General features: G+C 37.2%; 1 protein-coding gene across 30 annotated transcripts in view; it reads right to left on the bottom strand.

The window, feature by feature from the left end:
* Window positions 1-17,578, bottom strand: part of CLASP2 (cytoplasmic linker associated protein 2) — a 150,145-nt gene that overhangs the window by 18,648 nt on the left and 113,919 nt on the right. For 21 of the 30 annotated variants that reach the window (XM_090284452.1, XM_090284457.1, XM_090284449.1 and 18 more), the window contains 5 exons: window positions 16,600-16,763; window positions 15,322-15,400; window positions 10,973-11,116; window positions 2,252-2,395; window positions 998-1,104 (listed from right to left, as the gene is read on the bottom strand). In XM_090284452.1, the coding sequence (XP_090140578.1) occupies window positions 998-1,104; window positions 2,252-2,395; window positions 10,973-11,116; window positions 15,322-15,400; window positions 16,600-16,763 (638 nt within the window). Of the gene's footprint in view, window positions 1-997; window positions 1,105-2,251; window positions 2,396-10,972; window positions 11,117-15,137; window positions 15,189-15,321; window positions 15,401-16,599; window positions 16,764-17,578 lie in introns of all 30 variants that reach the window. The other 9 variants (XM_090284448.1, XM_090284447.1, XM_090284455.1 and 6 more) reach the window with 1 other exon arrangement.

Genomic DNA, 17,578 nt, shown 5'->3' on the forward strand with positions numbered 1-17,578 from the left:
TCAACTCACACCAATAACAGTGCTTGGACAGGAGATAAATGTATTTTACACAAGTCTGTAAGAAAGCAAAGAATTTTTAACACTGAACATATTATTGATATGAATTCTAATAATCAAATTTTAAAATTCAACTGAGGCTGGAACACAGCTCTTAAAATTGTTACATTTATATAACATGGAACAAACAGGCTGGATGGTAAGTTTGCAAAGTATTTTTCTTCCTTAGATGCTGATGAGGTAGCATATGATTGTAATGAATATGAAGAAACATCCTATGGTGTATGTGGCTAATAACGAAAAAATCAAGCAAATAACTATAAATATGAACTACTACGCAAACTATTTTTTAAAAGAACAAGAAAAAGGTAAAACTATTAGTTCATTAATGAGCCAAAAACTTCATGTGAAATAGCCCATGCTTGAATTGCACAAATATGTGAAAATTATACATTTCTTAAATTTTATTTTAAGAACCAATCTCACAGTTATATTTTTTCCTTAGAAGTATTTATGATGTCATTTTATATTTACCCCTTTTCCATTTTTCTTCTCTATTTTTATGTTTTTGTCTATAAGCTTTTCTTGTCTATTTTTAGAAATGGTTGGCCAATATTAGATCTAAATATCCATTATTATAACTTGACCTCACCATTTTTACTAAGTAGTATAACTAAAACACAGTATTTGAAATTTATTAAATTTGTACAGCATATATGAGAAACATAACTATGCTATTCAATGTGACAAGAAGTTATTTACAAAAGTTATGTAAGTTTCCACTTGACTTACGAAAAGGATTCTATATCATATGCATTATTATAATTTAAAGGATTACTTTTGGAATAAATGTTATATTTTTTGAATCTACTAAGTTTCTATGTGTCTAAAACCTTTCAAGTCAAGTGGAAATCAACTGGAATTATATTACGTAATGTCTGTTTTTCTAAAATGGGAATTTGCAATAACAAACCATGATGGAAGATTACACCTTTATTACCTTGGAGACAAAGTATTCTGTGATGTATTGGTAGGAGAAGTAAGAGGACTGGACCAGTTGGCTGGTGAACGTGGTGTTGGTCTTGTTAGAGGACTCCCCATGGAACTCTGATGGAGGGAGTCAAATAAATATTAACATATGACAGTTATGTTAAGTTCAACCAAAATGCTCTTAGGAAGACATATATCAAGAAGCTGAATAGTATGAAAGCCATATTTATAGATCTGTATTTTAATTATTCATGTATTTATCTCTGATTTCTGTAAAGAAAATCTTTCTCACTCTTCTTTCTTTTTTTGTTCTCCTTACCCACTTCTGACTCTCAAATATGATCAATATCTTTTCCTCAATGATTCAACAGATCCCAGATTAAAAATTTTAAATCAGCTTCCTGTTCTGAGCCAATTTCCTGTCTCCAAACATTACTAATACTCAAATTTTATTCCTTCTTGAGTTTGCTTTACAAATGATTTTCACAAAGACACCAAAGGCATAAAAATCTGATATTATAAATCTGCCTCTCTCTTAAGATGTAACAGAATAATACCTTCTCCTTTTAAAAAAGATAACTGAGTCTGGTCCTAAGAAATTGTTCTCAGATCTTTTTATCCCTCAGACTTTACCTTAAGCCTGCCATTAAGTAAATCTATTTTCTCTTTTACCCATTATCAAAGGTCTGTCTTTAAAGACAAGTTCAAATCTTCAGGTATATATGTAAATAACCCTATACCATTTAGCTATACAACACTGGAATGTTTCACTTACTCAAACTTTATTTTCCCAAAACAAAATCAAGTATATCAAAGCACCTTTGGACCGACAAGCCTGTAATTATTAAATGTGAACACACCTTTTTAAGCACTACCTTCTATGGCCTTACTTGTTAACCCTGGAATAAGTCATCCTCTAGTCTTCAAATAAGAATTGGTTCATTGAAAAAGCATGTTCTAATTCTAATTCTAATGGCTTGCAAAGCCAATGCCTTCACTTAAGTTCTTGCTCACATTATGCTTTCTTGTTCATACTCTGGCCACCGTTCACCGCCACCCTACTGCACACCAAATTATAATACAAACATGACAGGTCTAAGGACTCTATTCTTTCCAGGACAATCTTTACTTCAGCTCAGGAAATGCTGTCCAATGTAGATGCAAAATTAGTCAGGGTCAAAATTTACTTCATGTTAAAGAAAGCAGTTATTGTTAAAACACCCATCATATTATACAATAGCCAAGAAAAATAACTGAAAAATACCTGAGTTCCATTGCCAGTGTTACGAAGATGATTATAAAGAAGCTTGGTAGCACCATCCTGAAAAGTTTTTGGTAAAGCTCCTAATAACATTGTAAACTCTGGGGTATTGAGTTCAAACAGGGAAATCAGCACTGACTGTGCTGCCTAGAAAACAAAGACACACGAGAAGTAGATGAATATATTTTGGTTACTCAATGGAGACCATTTTCTTTACTAACATTTCTGTTCAATAGCACAAGGCAGTCCTTCTCATTAAAAAAGATGTTCTTATATGTTTTAAAATTTCTTTGTTGAAAGAAAGGAATATGAAAAATACAACAAATACAACCTAAAAAAATCAACAGCAGAAGTTAGCTGGACTGTTCCAGTTAATATCAATATACACTATTGCTTCAGTTTCCTAATAAATGATTACAAGAAGAAAGATGGATAAAAATAAGGACGCACATCACTAAGCTATACAAATCCCATCCAGAGCAACTTGGTCTTATAAATTTCATTTTCCCAGTATGTGATTCTTAAATTAACTGGCTGAATCTAGTCTTCTCTCAAGTAGCTAATCTAACAAATCTATAATCTGTAGCCAGTTGCCTAATGTTTATTTAAAAAGGGGAAAAAGCTTCTTTGGTTTAGGTAAGACAACTTACAAATTTCTTTTCTTCCTCTAAAGTAATCAACTGAGTTATTAAAAACCAACTTCGAAATTCTGGTTACACAGAAAGTTAACTGAGGGAAGAAACAAACTCAAATGGTTCAGGTTCATGACTTGTATCCAAATATATGCATCTTGTTCTGGACCTTTTCCAACCCCACTCTATGGAAACCTAAGTGTGCATTAGAATACACAATACTAAAGGGATGGGTACACTATGTTACATTGAAGCAATGGCATACTACACAACACAGCCTTGAAAGATGATGTAGCTCTATACATTACAAAATGGGAAGAGGAATTATTACCTACTGTTGAAGGAAAAACATAAAACAAGAGCTATAACATAAGCCCGTTTTGTTACAAACAAGATATACAATGTGAACGTATACTCTCAATGTCAACAGCACTTAAATCAAGTGATTTGCATTTTGAAACCAGACTTTATGATCCTGTGTCTCTTTTGGAACCACAACATCGAGAGGACCGCGAGTTAACTAGAGCAAATGAATTAATGATTGTTATGGTACATTTTATTCCATCTAGACTTTATATTGGTGTAGGAGATTCAGCTTTATTTTCCCGTAAGAGACAGCTCATCTGTTCCCAAAACTATTTACCAACGAGTGTATCCTTTCCTCATGATCTGAAGTGACATACTTATCATGAACTAATCTCCTATATAAAACTAAGTGTCTCTGGACCCTCCTTTATGTTCTATCAATCTATCTAGTTCTGCATTAAATAACACAGGTTTAAATTGCATGATTTAAACTCCAGTAGCTTTAGTATATTATGATGAAGTCCCTCATTTCTGTTAGTTTATATTTTAACGTCTTATTTACTTTACTAGATATATTTACTTAAAAATAATTCAAGTCTTCAAATAAAAGTAATAGTTATGAATTTTAAAAACCCAAGCTGTTTTTAAAAAAGGTTTTATAATTTGTAAGTTTCCTCTTTCAGCTCTCCAGAGAGTTCTTTATAATGCTTGCTTTTCTCTATTAGGCATTCGTAGGCTTATACAATTATTTCTTGATTTATCAGCTTGAGACATTTTCTAGTGATTTTCTTGGTACAATAGATGAGAATAGGTGCCTTTCTATAGGGAACAGGTCCATGTGGCAATGGCAAATGTAGCTCAGTCCTGGTTTGGAAAACTGACAGGCGCAAAGTGGCACACAGGAGCCAGGCCCACAGACTGGCTTTCCTGTGGGAATCAGGCCTGCACTGTATCTATACTACTTAAAAAAATTCCTTTTGCTAAAAAACTTCCTCACTTTGAGCTGAAAAACAACAGATGTTTAATGTATAACTTTAAAGCAACTTCTCAAGGTCTATTCTGAACTATTTTTCTTCCTTATATTCTAAATCTTCAGTTTCCTTCCCTTCACTACTGGTTTTGTGTGGATTTTCCTTCGTTTCATTTAGCACAGCCTTCACTTCTTCCCTTATAAGTCTGCCGTACTCAAGCATATCTGTCAAGTCTGTGAGCATCTTTACCACCGGTGTTTTGAACTCTGCCTCTGTTAGGTTGGCTATCTCCTCGTCTATCAGGTTGGCTATCTCCTCATCACTTAGTTCTCCCAGTGGAACCTTGACCTGTTCCCTCTTTTGGGCCATACTTCTCTGTCTTCTTACCTTGACATGCTCCTGTGTTTGTTTTTTATTCTGAACTGTTTTAAGGACAGGATGAGGCCAGATCTCCCAATGTTATCGTTTCCTTGCATGTGCAACATTCTTTTCTTTATTATCTGTAAACAACCACCATCTAAAGCAACCTTAGCAAAGAGATTTGTAACTTCGTTTGATGTGATCTGCCCAGAAAGGAATAAAAGCCTGTCTAGGAAAGGGTCGTGGCGCTCTCAATGATTTAGAGTGGCCGTTCTGTCCCTTTTCTCCACCAGATTAGTACAGTCCGTATGATTTTGTTCGTCATATCCACAATGCCTCAGGCATTGCTGGTCAGAGTCAGTGACACCTTTCATCAGCACTTCATTGCCTACTGTCTTCTCCCTTACACAACATAGCCATAGTCCATTTTTGTCACACTAGTCAGTGAAATCTCAAAACATATAAATCAGATCACATAACCCCCTTACTTAAAAACATGGCAATGGTTTCTACAGTCACACCAGTATTCTTGCAGTTGGAACATCCCTAATTCTTAATTCTGCTGAAATATAATTTATCTTTTTCCTTTTGTTGTTTGTGTGTTTTTGGTACTAGAACTTAAAAGTCCATCAAAAAATCCAAAATCTTGAAGATTTATCCCTGTCTTAAGAGTTTTACAGGTTTAGCTTTTACATTTAAGTTTTTGACCCATTGAGTTAATTTCTGTATATTGTTGTGTGATAAGTACTCAACTTAATCCTTTTGCATATGGCTATTTAGTCCCAGAGCATAATCTGTTGAAAAGATTATTATTTACTTATTGAATGGCCTTGACATCCTTATTAAAAATCAGTTGGCTATAGGGACACAGCTTTATTTCTGCACTCTCAATTCTATTCCATTGGTCTTTAGGTCTATCTTTACACCAGTACTCGTCGTCGGCAGCCGTCCGTCTCGAGAGACGATGGCGTAGCTTCCTGAGAGTCTATCTGCACCGCCGAGAATGGCTGTGCAGTCCGACTCGGGAGTGACAATCCCTGCCGCACTTGTTACAGGTGAAGGCAGATGGCCGTTGTTGCTGCTGTTGACGCTGCTTCCGCCTCGATCTTTTCTGGACCGCCTCCTCGTTGCGCGCAGCCTCTGCACGTGACGTACCTTGCCTGACCGCGAGCCTCCAGACTAGGCGGTCGTCTGCTTGAACTTCCCATGTGTTGAGATTGATGGAGCATTGTGTCATGTCCTTTTTGCAGATGTCTTTGAACCGCAGTTTTGGGCGCCCTGTCATCCTCTTGCCTTCTGCTAGCTCGCCGTAGAGGAGGTCTTTGGGGATACGGCCTGCATCCATTCTTTTGACATGGCCGAGCCACCTGAGGCGTCTCTCGCTAAGAACTGCATGCAAACTGCTCATATTGGCTCGCTTCAGCACCTCGGTGTTGGGGACCTTATCCTGCCAGGCGACATGCAGGACGCGTCGCAGGCACCTCATGTGGAAGCTGTTGAGTTTCCTTTCGTGCCTTGCGTAGGTGGTCCACGTCTCGCTGCCATAGAGGAGAGTGCTGAGTACGCAGGCTTGGTAGATGCGCAGTCTGGTTTTCTCAGTGAGGCTGGAATTGCTCCACGCTCGCCGGTTCAGTTTGGCCATAACTGTGGCTGCCCTGGCGATTCTCCGGTTGACCTCCAGGTCGACTGACAGAGAGCTCGAGATGGTGGACCCGAGGTAAGTGAAGTCGCTGACAACCTCCAGGGTGTATCCGTCGATGGTGATGCATGGGGGAGTCCCCGTGCCTTGAGCCATAACGTTCGTCTTCGTCAGGCTGATGGCTAGTCCGAACTCCTTGCATGCGTGGGAAAGGCAAGTGACTAGCTGCTGGAGTCCCTCTTCGGAGTGTGATGTCAAAGCTGCATCGTCGGCGAAGAGCATCTCACGGATGAGCACCTCTTTGACTTTGGTCTTGGCTCGTAGACGGGCCAGGTTGTAGAGCTTGCCATCGGATCTGGTGTGAATGAAGACACCCTCGCTGCAGTCCTTAAAGGCGTATTGGAGGAGCATGGAGAAGAAGATTCCGAACAGCGTAGGCGCGAGGACGCAGCCCTGCTTTACTCCGCTGCTGACTGGGAAGGCCTCAGAGGTTGCGCCGTTGTAGGACACCGTGCTGTGCATGTTGTCATGAAAGGACATGACCACAGCAAGCAGATGTGGTGGACAGCCAATCTTCCGTAGCAAGCTGAAGAGTCCGCTTCGACTGACCAGATCAAATGCCTTCGTGAGGTCAATAAAGGCGAGGTAGAGTGGTTTATGCTGCTCGTGACACTTCTCCTGCAGCTGGCGTAGGGAGAAGATCATGTCCACTGTTGATCGGCCAGCTCTGAAGCCACACTGGGACTCTGGGTAGACGCGGGAGGCAAGGGTCTGCAGGCGGGCAAGAGCGACCCGGGCGAATACTTTGCCGACGACGCTGAGGAGAGAGATGCCCCGGTAGTTGTTGCAGTCGCTGCGGTCTCCTTTGTTCTTGTACATGGTGATAATGTTGGCGTCTCTCATATCCTGGGGGATGTAACCCTCCTTCCAGCAGAGACAGAGTAGATGGTGGAGCGGCTGTAGCAGGACTGGTTTCCCGCTCTTTAGGATTTCTGGAGGGATTCCGTCGCTTCCTGGTGCTTTCCCGCAAGCGAGGCGGTCGATGGCTTTGCCGAGCTCTGCCGCAGTAGGTGGGGTGTCTAGCTCCTCCATGACTGGTAGGTCTGGGATGGCGTTAAGAGCAGTGTCTGTTACGGTGTTCTTCGTTGCGTACAGCTCGAGGTAGTGCTCGGTCCACCGCCGCATTTGCTGTTCCTGGTCAGTGATGACCTCACCTGTCTTGGACTTAAGGGGGGTGATCTTGGAGGGGATTGGGCCTGTTGCCTTCTTGATACCCTCATACATTCCTCGTGCGTTGCCTATATCGGCGGCTTCCTGAATGCTTCTGCACAGGTTTAGCCAATAGGTGTTGGCACAGTGGCGGGCGGTCTTCTGGACTTTGTTCCTGGCAGCCCGTAGAGCTTGAAGTGTACTGGGAGTGGGCGTGACCTTGTAAGCCAGCAGGGCCTTCCTCTTAGCCTCGATCACGGGTTCCATTTCTTCCCAGTGAGCCTCGTACCAGTCAGCGTTCTTCTGCTCTTTCTTCCCGTAAGCAATAATGGCGGAGTTGTATATGGCGTCGCGGAGACGTGGTCAATTGGATTCGATAATGTCATCTGCCGCCACTCCCTCGCCGAGTGCATCTTCCATCTTGTTGATGAATTGCTGGGTCTTAACTGGGTTGCTGGCACAACTGGTGTTGATGCGTGGGCGACCCTTCATCTTGGAGTGGTGCAACCTCTTCGGCACTATGCGCACCTTGCTTACGACGAGGGCATGGTCCGTGTCGCAGTCTGCACTGTGGTAGCTGCGGGTGAGGAGGGTGCTGCCAATATCCGTTCTTCTGGTGATGACGAGGTCAAGCTGGTGCCAATGGCGGGAGCGGGGGTGCCTCCATGACACCTGGTGGATCTCTTTGCACTTGAAGAATGTGTTTGTCACGCACAGGCCGTGGTGACACGAAAGCTCAAGCAGTCGCTGACCATTCTCATTGATCTTTCCTCTCCCAGTACTACACTGTCTTGATTACTGTTACTTTGTCCTAGGTTTTGAAATCAGGAAGTATAAAATCCCCCTACTTTGTTCTTTTTCAAGATTGTTTTGGCTATTATGGCTCCTTGGCAACCCTACATAAATTTTGGAACCATCTTATGAATTTCTACAAAGCCATCTTGGATTCTGAAATGTAGATTACATTAAATCTGTATATCACTTTGGGGAGTATTACCAATTAAGTCTGATTCATGAACATGGGATGCTTTTCCACTTATTTAAATTTTCTTTCTTTCAAAATTGTTTCATATTTTCCACTATAAATTTTGCTCTTCATTTGTTACATTTATTCTCAGGTATTTAAATATTTTAGATCCTATTGTAAATAGAATTATTCTTAATTTCATTCCTGGACTGTTCAGTACAGGTGTTTAGAAATACAGTTTTTTCTTTCTGTATTGATTTTATATCTTGCAACCTTGCTGAAGTTATTAGCTCTGATAGTTTATTAGTGATTCCTTAGAATTTTCTATATATGAGATCATACCACTTGCAAACAAATAATTTTGTTTCTTTCTTTCTGATCTGGATACCTTTTATTTCTTTTTCGTCTTTTTTTTTCACCAAACTGACCTAGCTAGAGTTTCAGTACAATGTTGAACTGAAATGGTAAGAGCAGACATCCTTGCCTTGTTCTTGATTTTAGGAAGAAAGCTTCCAGTTTTTCACCATTAGGTATGATGTTAGCTGTGGATTTTGTAGGTGCTTTTCACCCAACTGCAGAAAGTTCCCTTCCTTTGACATATATAATTTTATAATCATGAAAGGATGTTAAATTTTGCCAGCTGTTTCTATTGAGATGATCATGTGGTTTTAGTATTTTTACTATTGATATGGTGCATTAATAAATTTATGATTATTAATTCAACCTTGCACTCCTGAGATAAATCCCACTTGGCCATGATGTATAATTTCCTTTTATATGTTGTAGGACTTTGTCAGTATTTTGTTGAGGATCAAAAGCATCCATATTCCTAAGAGAATCATCTATAGTTTTTCTTTTTTTGTGGTGTCTCTGTCTGGTTTTGGTATCAAAGTTAAACTGCCCTCACAGAATGAGCTGGGAATTCTTCCTTCCTCTTTCTCTTCTTCTCTTGGAAGAGTTTTGTGAAGAACTGGTAATAATGGTTGGTAGAATTCACAAGTGAAGCCATCTAAACCTGGGCTTCTCTTTGTGGATAGTTTTTTTCCCACTAAGTCAATCTATATAGCTGTTCTGTCCACACGTCTGTTTCTTCTTAAGTCAGCTTTGGTAGTTTGTATCTTTCTAGAAAATTGTCCATTTCATCAAAGTTAACTAGTTTACTGGCACAGTATTCTTATATAATCTTTTTTATTTCTATAAGGTTAGTAGTGATATTCCCTCTTTCATTTGTAATATAGTAATTTGAGCCTTCCCTTTTTTTCCCGGTCAATCTAGTAAAAGTTTGTCAGTTTTGTTGATCTTTTCCAAGAATCAACTTTTGGTTTCACTGATTTTTCTCTATTTCTTTCCTATTCTCCATTTCATTTACTTCTATTTTAATCTTGATTATGTCTTCCTTTCTGCTTACTTTGTTTAGTTTGTGCTTCTTTTTCCAGTGGCGTAAAGGTGGCAGGTTAGGCTACGGGTCTGAGATCTTTCTTCTTTTTTACTGTGGGCAATAACAGCTATAAATTTCCCTCCAGGCATAATCCCGTAAGTTTTGGTATGTCATATCTTCATTTTCATTCACCTCAATGTATTTTCTAATTTCCATTTTGATTTCTTCTTTGACTCACTGGTGATTTAGGAGTATGTTAATTTCCACATATTTGCAAGTTCCCCAAATTTCTTTCTTACTGACTCCTAATTTCATTCCATTGTGATCAAAGAACATACTTTGTATTATTTTTATCTTTTAAAAATTCGACTGAGATTGGCTCCACGACCTAGCACACGGCCTATCCTGGAGGATGTCATATGTGCTTGAGAAAAATATATTTTCTCTGCTATTGTTGGGTGAAATGTTCATCATCAGAAATAAAGATCACAAAATTCATATTCTATGTGATCTTTTGCTGCAATTATTGAAGAAATGATTTATCAAGGGAGAAAGTAAACAGAACTAGGTAGAAGATGTAAGAAATAAATGATTGGGGATAAACAGAAGTCTCAGGAATATGGTGAAAAGAACAGAGGGTCTAAGAAGGAGCTTCCCAGAAAATTAATTATCTATATCTTTCAGCATATGGAAAATATTAGCCATAGGCATGATGTGGCAGAGATGTTGAAAATACTGACAAATACTTTAAAAACATTAGAAAGGAGTTATTCACATGGTACAGGAGTGAATACTTCCAAAGTCAAAATGTAAATCTTTTCCATTGGTGACCAACACCAATGGGAAAGATGTGGGAATAATATGAGAAAGGTAGGTCCTAATTTACCAAGATAGATAGATACATAATGATTAAATTCATCAACAGATCAATAGACAATGCCTAAAATTAGTAAGTCAAGAACAGTGTAAGCTCTTATTTGAAATGCAAAAGTAAACACAAGGGGAAAGATTTGGAATACTGTGAATGGTTATAATACAGAAGGTTGAGAGGATTATTGCAAAGATAATTTTCTTATCCTAAGTTTGACAATTATACTCATATTAAGTGGATACAATAACTTAAAAGAGAAGATTTTTTAAAAAAGGTCTTCATATCAATGCTAACTGGTGATGTCCTGAAAATGTTAGCTTTCTTCACTGGCAATCCAAAATGACTGACTTGCCTTTCTAAGTTATTTTCTAAACCTTATACTAAAACATACCTTCCGAACATCTGAACTTTTGGGTTCTGTTGTCCAAGTGATAACCCGAGAGACTGCCAAGCGAGTTTCACTGGAATTTATAAAATCTCCTGGATCCATCTGTTTGGCCAGAGTTTCTATATATTTAAGGATAGCAACCTTCACCTGCAGAGGTAAGCACAATGAGAGAGGACCAGATGCATTGAGAACACTTCAAAAACAATCAAGATGACTATTTTTTGACAAGGAAAACAACAACCATGATGAATTAAATAACCGCCTACCTACCTGAGGTACAAGTATACGATAACGTGGATTTCTGTTTTTCACACACAGAACTTTTAAGTCCTGGATGTTTCATTGCCTGTGTTTGAACAACTGCTGAAGACTCTCTTGACAAAATTATATACCTCTCTTGAGTCTGCCTTCAGAGCTTATAGCTGACTCTTGTCTAGACTCCCTGAGAGCAAGTCTTTATCAACTGAGTGCAATTGGGCTTTTGGGGAAATTATTTTGAAAAAAAGGTGGGCAATATAGGGCTCTTGTCAAATATACAGTAAACCTCACACAATGAGATCAGGTTCTTTAATAGGTCCATTAAGTGCTAGAACTACCTTCCAAAAGAACTGCCACAGAAAGTCTTACACAAGCACCACTGGAGAAGAGAAAACACTTATTTGTATACGAATTATATGTAGGTTTAAAGGGTCTTGTTATTCTTCCAGAGGTTCCTGATGTGTGGCTGCACGGTGGGGTGCAGGCTTCAAAATCTGCAGGAGATGGGGCACAGCACACTTCTTCCTGAGTTAGCCTTGTTTATCAGTATAAAAAGCCATGGTTAACTTATCTCCCTTCTTTCAGCCATTTTGGGGAAGAAAAATAGGTTCAAAACCACTATTTTTAAAGTCCATCTTTAAACATTTCTAAATAATGGTTCTCTAAGACTTTACCACTTTAGAAATGGCACCTGGCATAGTGCACACAGACACAGAAGATGCCAAACACATATTAAATGCTGATTTCCTGAGTTAGGAAAAAGAAGGTTTTTTTTGTTTTTAAAATTTAAAGAAAAATTTTATTGAAGATCTGAAAAACAATTCCTAAAAGACTGGCTTTTCCAGAAAACTGTTGCTGCACAAGGCATTGTATCTATCATGTTAAAATGTGCATTAGGCATAAATACAAAATCCATAAACAAACCACCACTCTTCCACAGTCTGAGCAAAGACAAAATGCCTAAGGAACAACGTGGATGACTTGCAAAGGATAAGCTCTTTACTTCAAGCACCAATAAAAATAAAAGGAGCACAAATGGGTGAGTGTGATCAGTTATATACACTGAATTGAACCTTTGGTACTGTATTAATGCTATAGAAAAAAAGAAGGTTTAAATGTATGATTAAGACAGTAACTTTGAAAATATATTGCCAAAGAATAAGGTAATCATTTTTTCTATGCTCTTTCTTCCTTTAATATTGATATTAATGTGTCATTTCTATCACTCAATCCAAATAAGGTCTCTGGACAGTACCAAGCTAATATATACAGGAAGTAAAATGTTAAAATAAGTTTCTGATGCTTGTGTATTTTCCCTTTTCTGCTTCCAGTAAAACAAACAAGAAAGACAGAAGGGATCAAATTACATTCATCATTTCCTTATGAATGAATTTTAAGAAGTAATTTATAACTTTGTGAAATGGACTGAAAAATACCAGGAGTTAAGCCATCAGCCATCCTGGGTAAAATGTATAATGGAGAGGAAAGAAGACTCATAGGTAATTGGGCGACTGCAGGTCCCACTATATCATGGCAGCACATAATATCGGCATTCTTCAAGCCATATCATCTCCTATCAGTGTGTAATTACTGAAAGCTGCTACAGTAAATTAAAAAATGAACATCAATGCAATTTGTGTTCTATTTGCCACCATTATTAAATAATTTATTTGCAAGATGAGATTCAATTAGTGCAGGTGCCTTGGTAATTTATAGAGGTATGTAAAATTTTAAAAGGGTTTCACAAAATAGGTGTTTACTATACCAAATAGGCAAAATAACCACAGTACACATATAATCATTAGAAAGTTTACATTTTAGTAGGATATTTCACAAGGTTATATACATAGTCTATGATTTTAATGCGACAAACATGAATTCTTCTTAAGGGAAGAAAAAATAATCTAATTGCTAAGGTGTGTATAATTCTATTAACATGTTTGTGAAACCCAGAAAAACAGGTCAACAAATTACATTTATTTTTTAAAGTCTTATTTACTCAAATAAAATCATTCTATATTACCATTTATTCTTATCTTATTACATTCTGATACTTAACCATGACACACTGTGAAAGATAAAAAATTTTGTACATATATCCGCATTTCATCTGAAAGATCCATCATTTTTTTCAAAACTCTTTTTACAGATCTCATGTTCATTATCTGTATTTTTCTATAAACTGTTGTTTTTTATTATTAACCTTGTCACCCATCTGAAGGTTACTTCCATTTCTGGCGTAAGATATGGATGACTCCAATATAACTTGCTCTCCTAAAACATCAATTTAAGAGCTGAAGAGTGATATCCCTCCACAGCTTTGCATGTATGTATATAGAAAATATATAATAAAAAAGCTATACAGTCTGTGATTCCAGTCTCCAGTATGTTTCCCAGTAAGAAAGCTAATTTTAAGTTGTCCATTTCCTATTTCCCTCTTCCCTTTGTGTTTTTCTCTTCAGGTCTTAGAAGCTTTATTCTCTCCTTTAACTCATCTATCACCCTTATTTCTTAAGCTAATAGTTTAGATCTCGAATTTCCACTGACCCATGAAACATTTCTACATACATTTTCAATACCCTGAATACCTACAACCAGTACCTAAATCATGATCCTTATTATAGTTTATCAGTTATTATAGATAATAATGATAAAACCATTATAAAGTTCTATATGCCATTATAAATTTAAAATGCCTAGCACAATGCTTTGGACAGAGTGAGTTCTGCCCTGGCTGGTGTGGCTCAGTGGATTAAGTGCTGGCCTCTGCATTGAAAGGCTGCAGGTTAGTTTCCCTGTCAGGGCACACGCCTGGGTTGCGGGCCAGATCCCCAGCTGGGGAGTGCAAGAGGCAAGGGATCACAAATCAGTGTTTCTCTCCCTTTCTCCCTCCCTTCCACCGCGCTCTAAAAAGTAAATAAAACCTTTAAGAAAAAGGGAAAAAGAAGAATGAGTTCTAAAAATATTTATCAACAGTATCAAGTAAATTATTCTCTTCTGCAGGTCACGTTTCAAAATTAAAACAGATGGAATCCCCCTCACAAAGCAGCTCTGAGGAAATAACATTATGTTGAGTGTAAGTCAACCCTGGTAAGAAACATAATTGTGATTTAAAGGCAAAATCATACTCAGAAATTTAAACAAAAATCAGCCCTGGGCAGCAATGCTTGTGGAAATATATTTCGTGCAGATCAGAGCAGAAAAATATAAGGATTGTACATGTACATATGCTTGTTATTTCCCTGACTTTAATATCATTTAATAATACTCACTAAGAAACATTTTTAGTAAAAACTTCAGGAGTTCTTCATTTATAGTAAATTATTTTAAATTTAAATTTAGTAATTACTTTTATAACAAATTGGAATCCACCTAGTTTTCACATAAATTAGTTGGAAAATGTGTGCTAATAACAATTGAGAAAGTTAATCCTGATTCTAAATTTTATGCACACATCAGAAATGTCACATTGAAAAAAGAAAAAACAGTTACTAGTTCAGTTAAGGAGAATAGCACTGAGATTAAACTTAAATTTTTTGTTTACTAAAGTAAATACAGGTAAAACACATTTCACCCAAAATACCTATTCAGAATCTACATTAAAAAAAAAGTATTGGGAAATCACAAACATAAAATTAGATAAAGACTTCATAGAGCGAGGTTGCATTACCAGCTTAGGGTTAGACGGCCATACTTGTGTTGCCTTCTAAATGTGTACCCCCAGGAAGCTTCTTCAAAGAAGAGCCTTGCATTTGAATAACATTTGAAATTAAATGATGTGCATGCTGACAAGGCTTACAAAGGTTAGTAGTTGAACGCAGATGCATACAAACATTATCTGAAACACTGCAGAATTTGTAAAGAGAGTTAAGAAAAGAAATAATGCAGATTAAAACAAAAACAAAAAAACCTTGGAGCTCCAAAAAGAGTGAAGCTGGTCCCGAAGTGCTGGCTTGACTGTCTGAAAGTTTATAAAAACAAAATCCACTGATTGAACAGCTTCTCATGTGACACAAATACACAAATTAACATAACTTTATTAATAAAAACATTTCAGTTCCTTAAAATGTCTTCAAAAGACTTCAAATTTTTACCTTCAAACTTGGTGTTTGAGTCTGATCAACTGTAAATCTCATTAGAATATTAAACTGAAGATCATTTGGAAAAGATTCTCTAAAATAAGGGAAAAAAAGCAAAATAAGATAAAAATTAACAGCAAATAGGCATTTAACAAACTTAATAGAAAATTATGCTTAATACCAAAACATAATGTCATTCAAAAGCATACATGAAGTAGTAAGTATCTGTATGTGGTACAGACTATGTGATACAATACACAGTAAAAGTTATTCCCAGAAAAATCTGAACATTTGAATTTATATCCTGTAAGGGTTAAAAAGCAACACTATAGTAAATAATGGTCTATTTTGCCTCAACTATGGATTTAATCAAACAACTATTCTGGACCTGGCTGGGTGGCTCAGTTGGTTGGAGTGTCATCCCGTACACCAAAAGGCTGCGGGTTCAATTCCCCATCAGGGCACATACCTATGTTGCAGGTTTGAGTTCAGGTTGGGGCATGTACTAATGGCAACCAATCAATGCTTCTCTCACCCCCAAACCCCTGCCTTCTTCTCTCTTTAAAATCATATTCAGAAAAAGTTCAACATTATCAGAGATGTTTCCCCACACCTAAAATCTAAATTCTAGATTCACTTCAACTTCATAGACAGGATATTTGAAACAAGTCACTTCATTTTTACTTTCTGGTGTAGAAAGTAAAAATGTATCATTGGTTCAAAATCTTTTAAAAAGACTTTAGTTATTTAATTTTTTTAGAGAGAGGGAAAGGGATGGAGGAGAGGGAGAGAATCATCAATGTGCTCCCAACCAGGGACCTGGCCCGCAATCCAGGCATGTGCCCTGACTGGGAATCAAACTGGTGACTTTTCATTTTGCAGGACAATGCGTGACCCACTGAACCACACCAGTCAGGGTCAAAATTTTCCTTAAAAAGATTCTGAATATTTTAATGCATAATAAAACATTCTTTTTAAGCTCTGAAAATATTTTATTTTTACATTAAATTGAATAAAATCTTTAACTCTACTTAGCAGATACATCTTATGATAAAAATGCCACCTTAAATTAATCAACAAATGTTAATGAAACTTTTATAGAAGAAAGCAGTGTTGGATCTAAGGACCAGTGTTGCATGAAACATACCATGTGAATGGGCATCACTAACAATTTTTAAATGGAGCCTATGCAATCCAAATGGTTTGAAAAGACTCAGATACCTGAACTTCTAACACAGAAACTACATATTCCTGATTATTATCAGCTAAACTTGAAATATATAAGAAAATTACCTTGTAACATCAAGAGCTTTCTGAACTTTCGCCTGAACAGACCCAAGCAAATCAGCACCCATTTTTTTTAGTAGCTGTGTCAGCAGTACAAACAACCAATCTTGAAGGTCATCTTTGTGGACTTGTATGAAGTCCACTAAAGTCTCCAAAAACATGCTGAACACCTACAGTTAATAAACAGGGGAGAGGGGAGAAAAAGGAGGAAATATTCACCTTTATGATCAATTCAAACTGAAGTAGAGAGGAATATAGGAATCAGAGGCACAGCAATTGGCAGCCAAGCAGAAAAACAATCTCTCTTGCTTTTCATTGGACTCTGTGATACAAGAGTACATTTGAAATGTTATCCAACTTCTTCTGAAGTTCGACAATTAGCTATTCCATGCAGCATCACTTGGTAAAGAAACTTTGGCCACAATGACTGGCACACCTACAGCTTAAACCGGTTAAACTGAAATCCATTTCATCTGGTCCTCAGCTCTGCGGAAGAGTGTCAGTGAGTTAATCAGAAGATGACTTTGCTGACAGCTACCTTAGAGTATAAGATCATCCTGACATAATGGGCTAAAGAGAGGCTCCTTAGATTTTTTCAAAATGTCAGTTGTCACATATTTTTTTGTTGTAAGATATATTACTTACTAAAACTGCCCCAAAAGTAATTTTAAATGATTTGGGATAACTATAACTGTAAGTAAACTAAAATAAATTTAGAATACAAATTTACATCTAAATTTTAATGTTTTCTAAAATGTCCTAGATGGCATGCTATTAGTCTCCATTTCTATTGATGAATTTTATACTTGGTTCCAATATTAATCTACTAATTTAAAAATTTTTGTAAGATAAAAAACATTTTAAGGAAGGAATGCTAATATTCATAAGTGATGAAGGTCATTAAAATACTTATGAAAAGTAGCTTACTTAATGTGTATTATATCTCTACAACAAATTCCACAGCATACTGAAAAATTTGTTTCTA

The sequence above is a fragment of the Furipterus horrens genome, unplaced genomic scaffold, assembly GCF_987537825.1.
Source record: "Furipterus horrens unplaced genomic scaffold, mFurHor1.1.pri manual_scaffold_7, whole genome shotgun sequence".
Lineage (NCBI taxonomy): Eukaryota > Metazoa > Chordata > Mammalia > Chiroptera > Furipteridae > Furipterus > Furipterus horrens.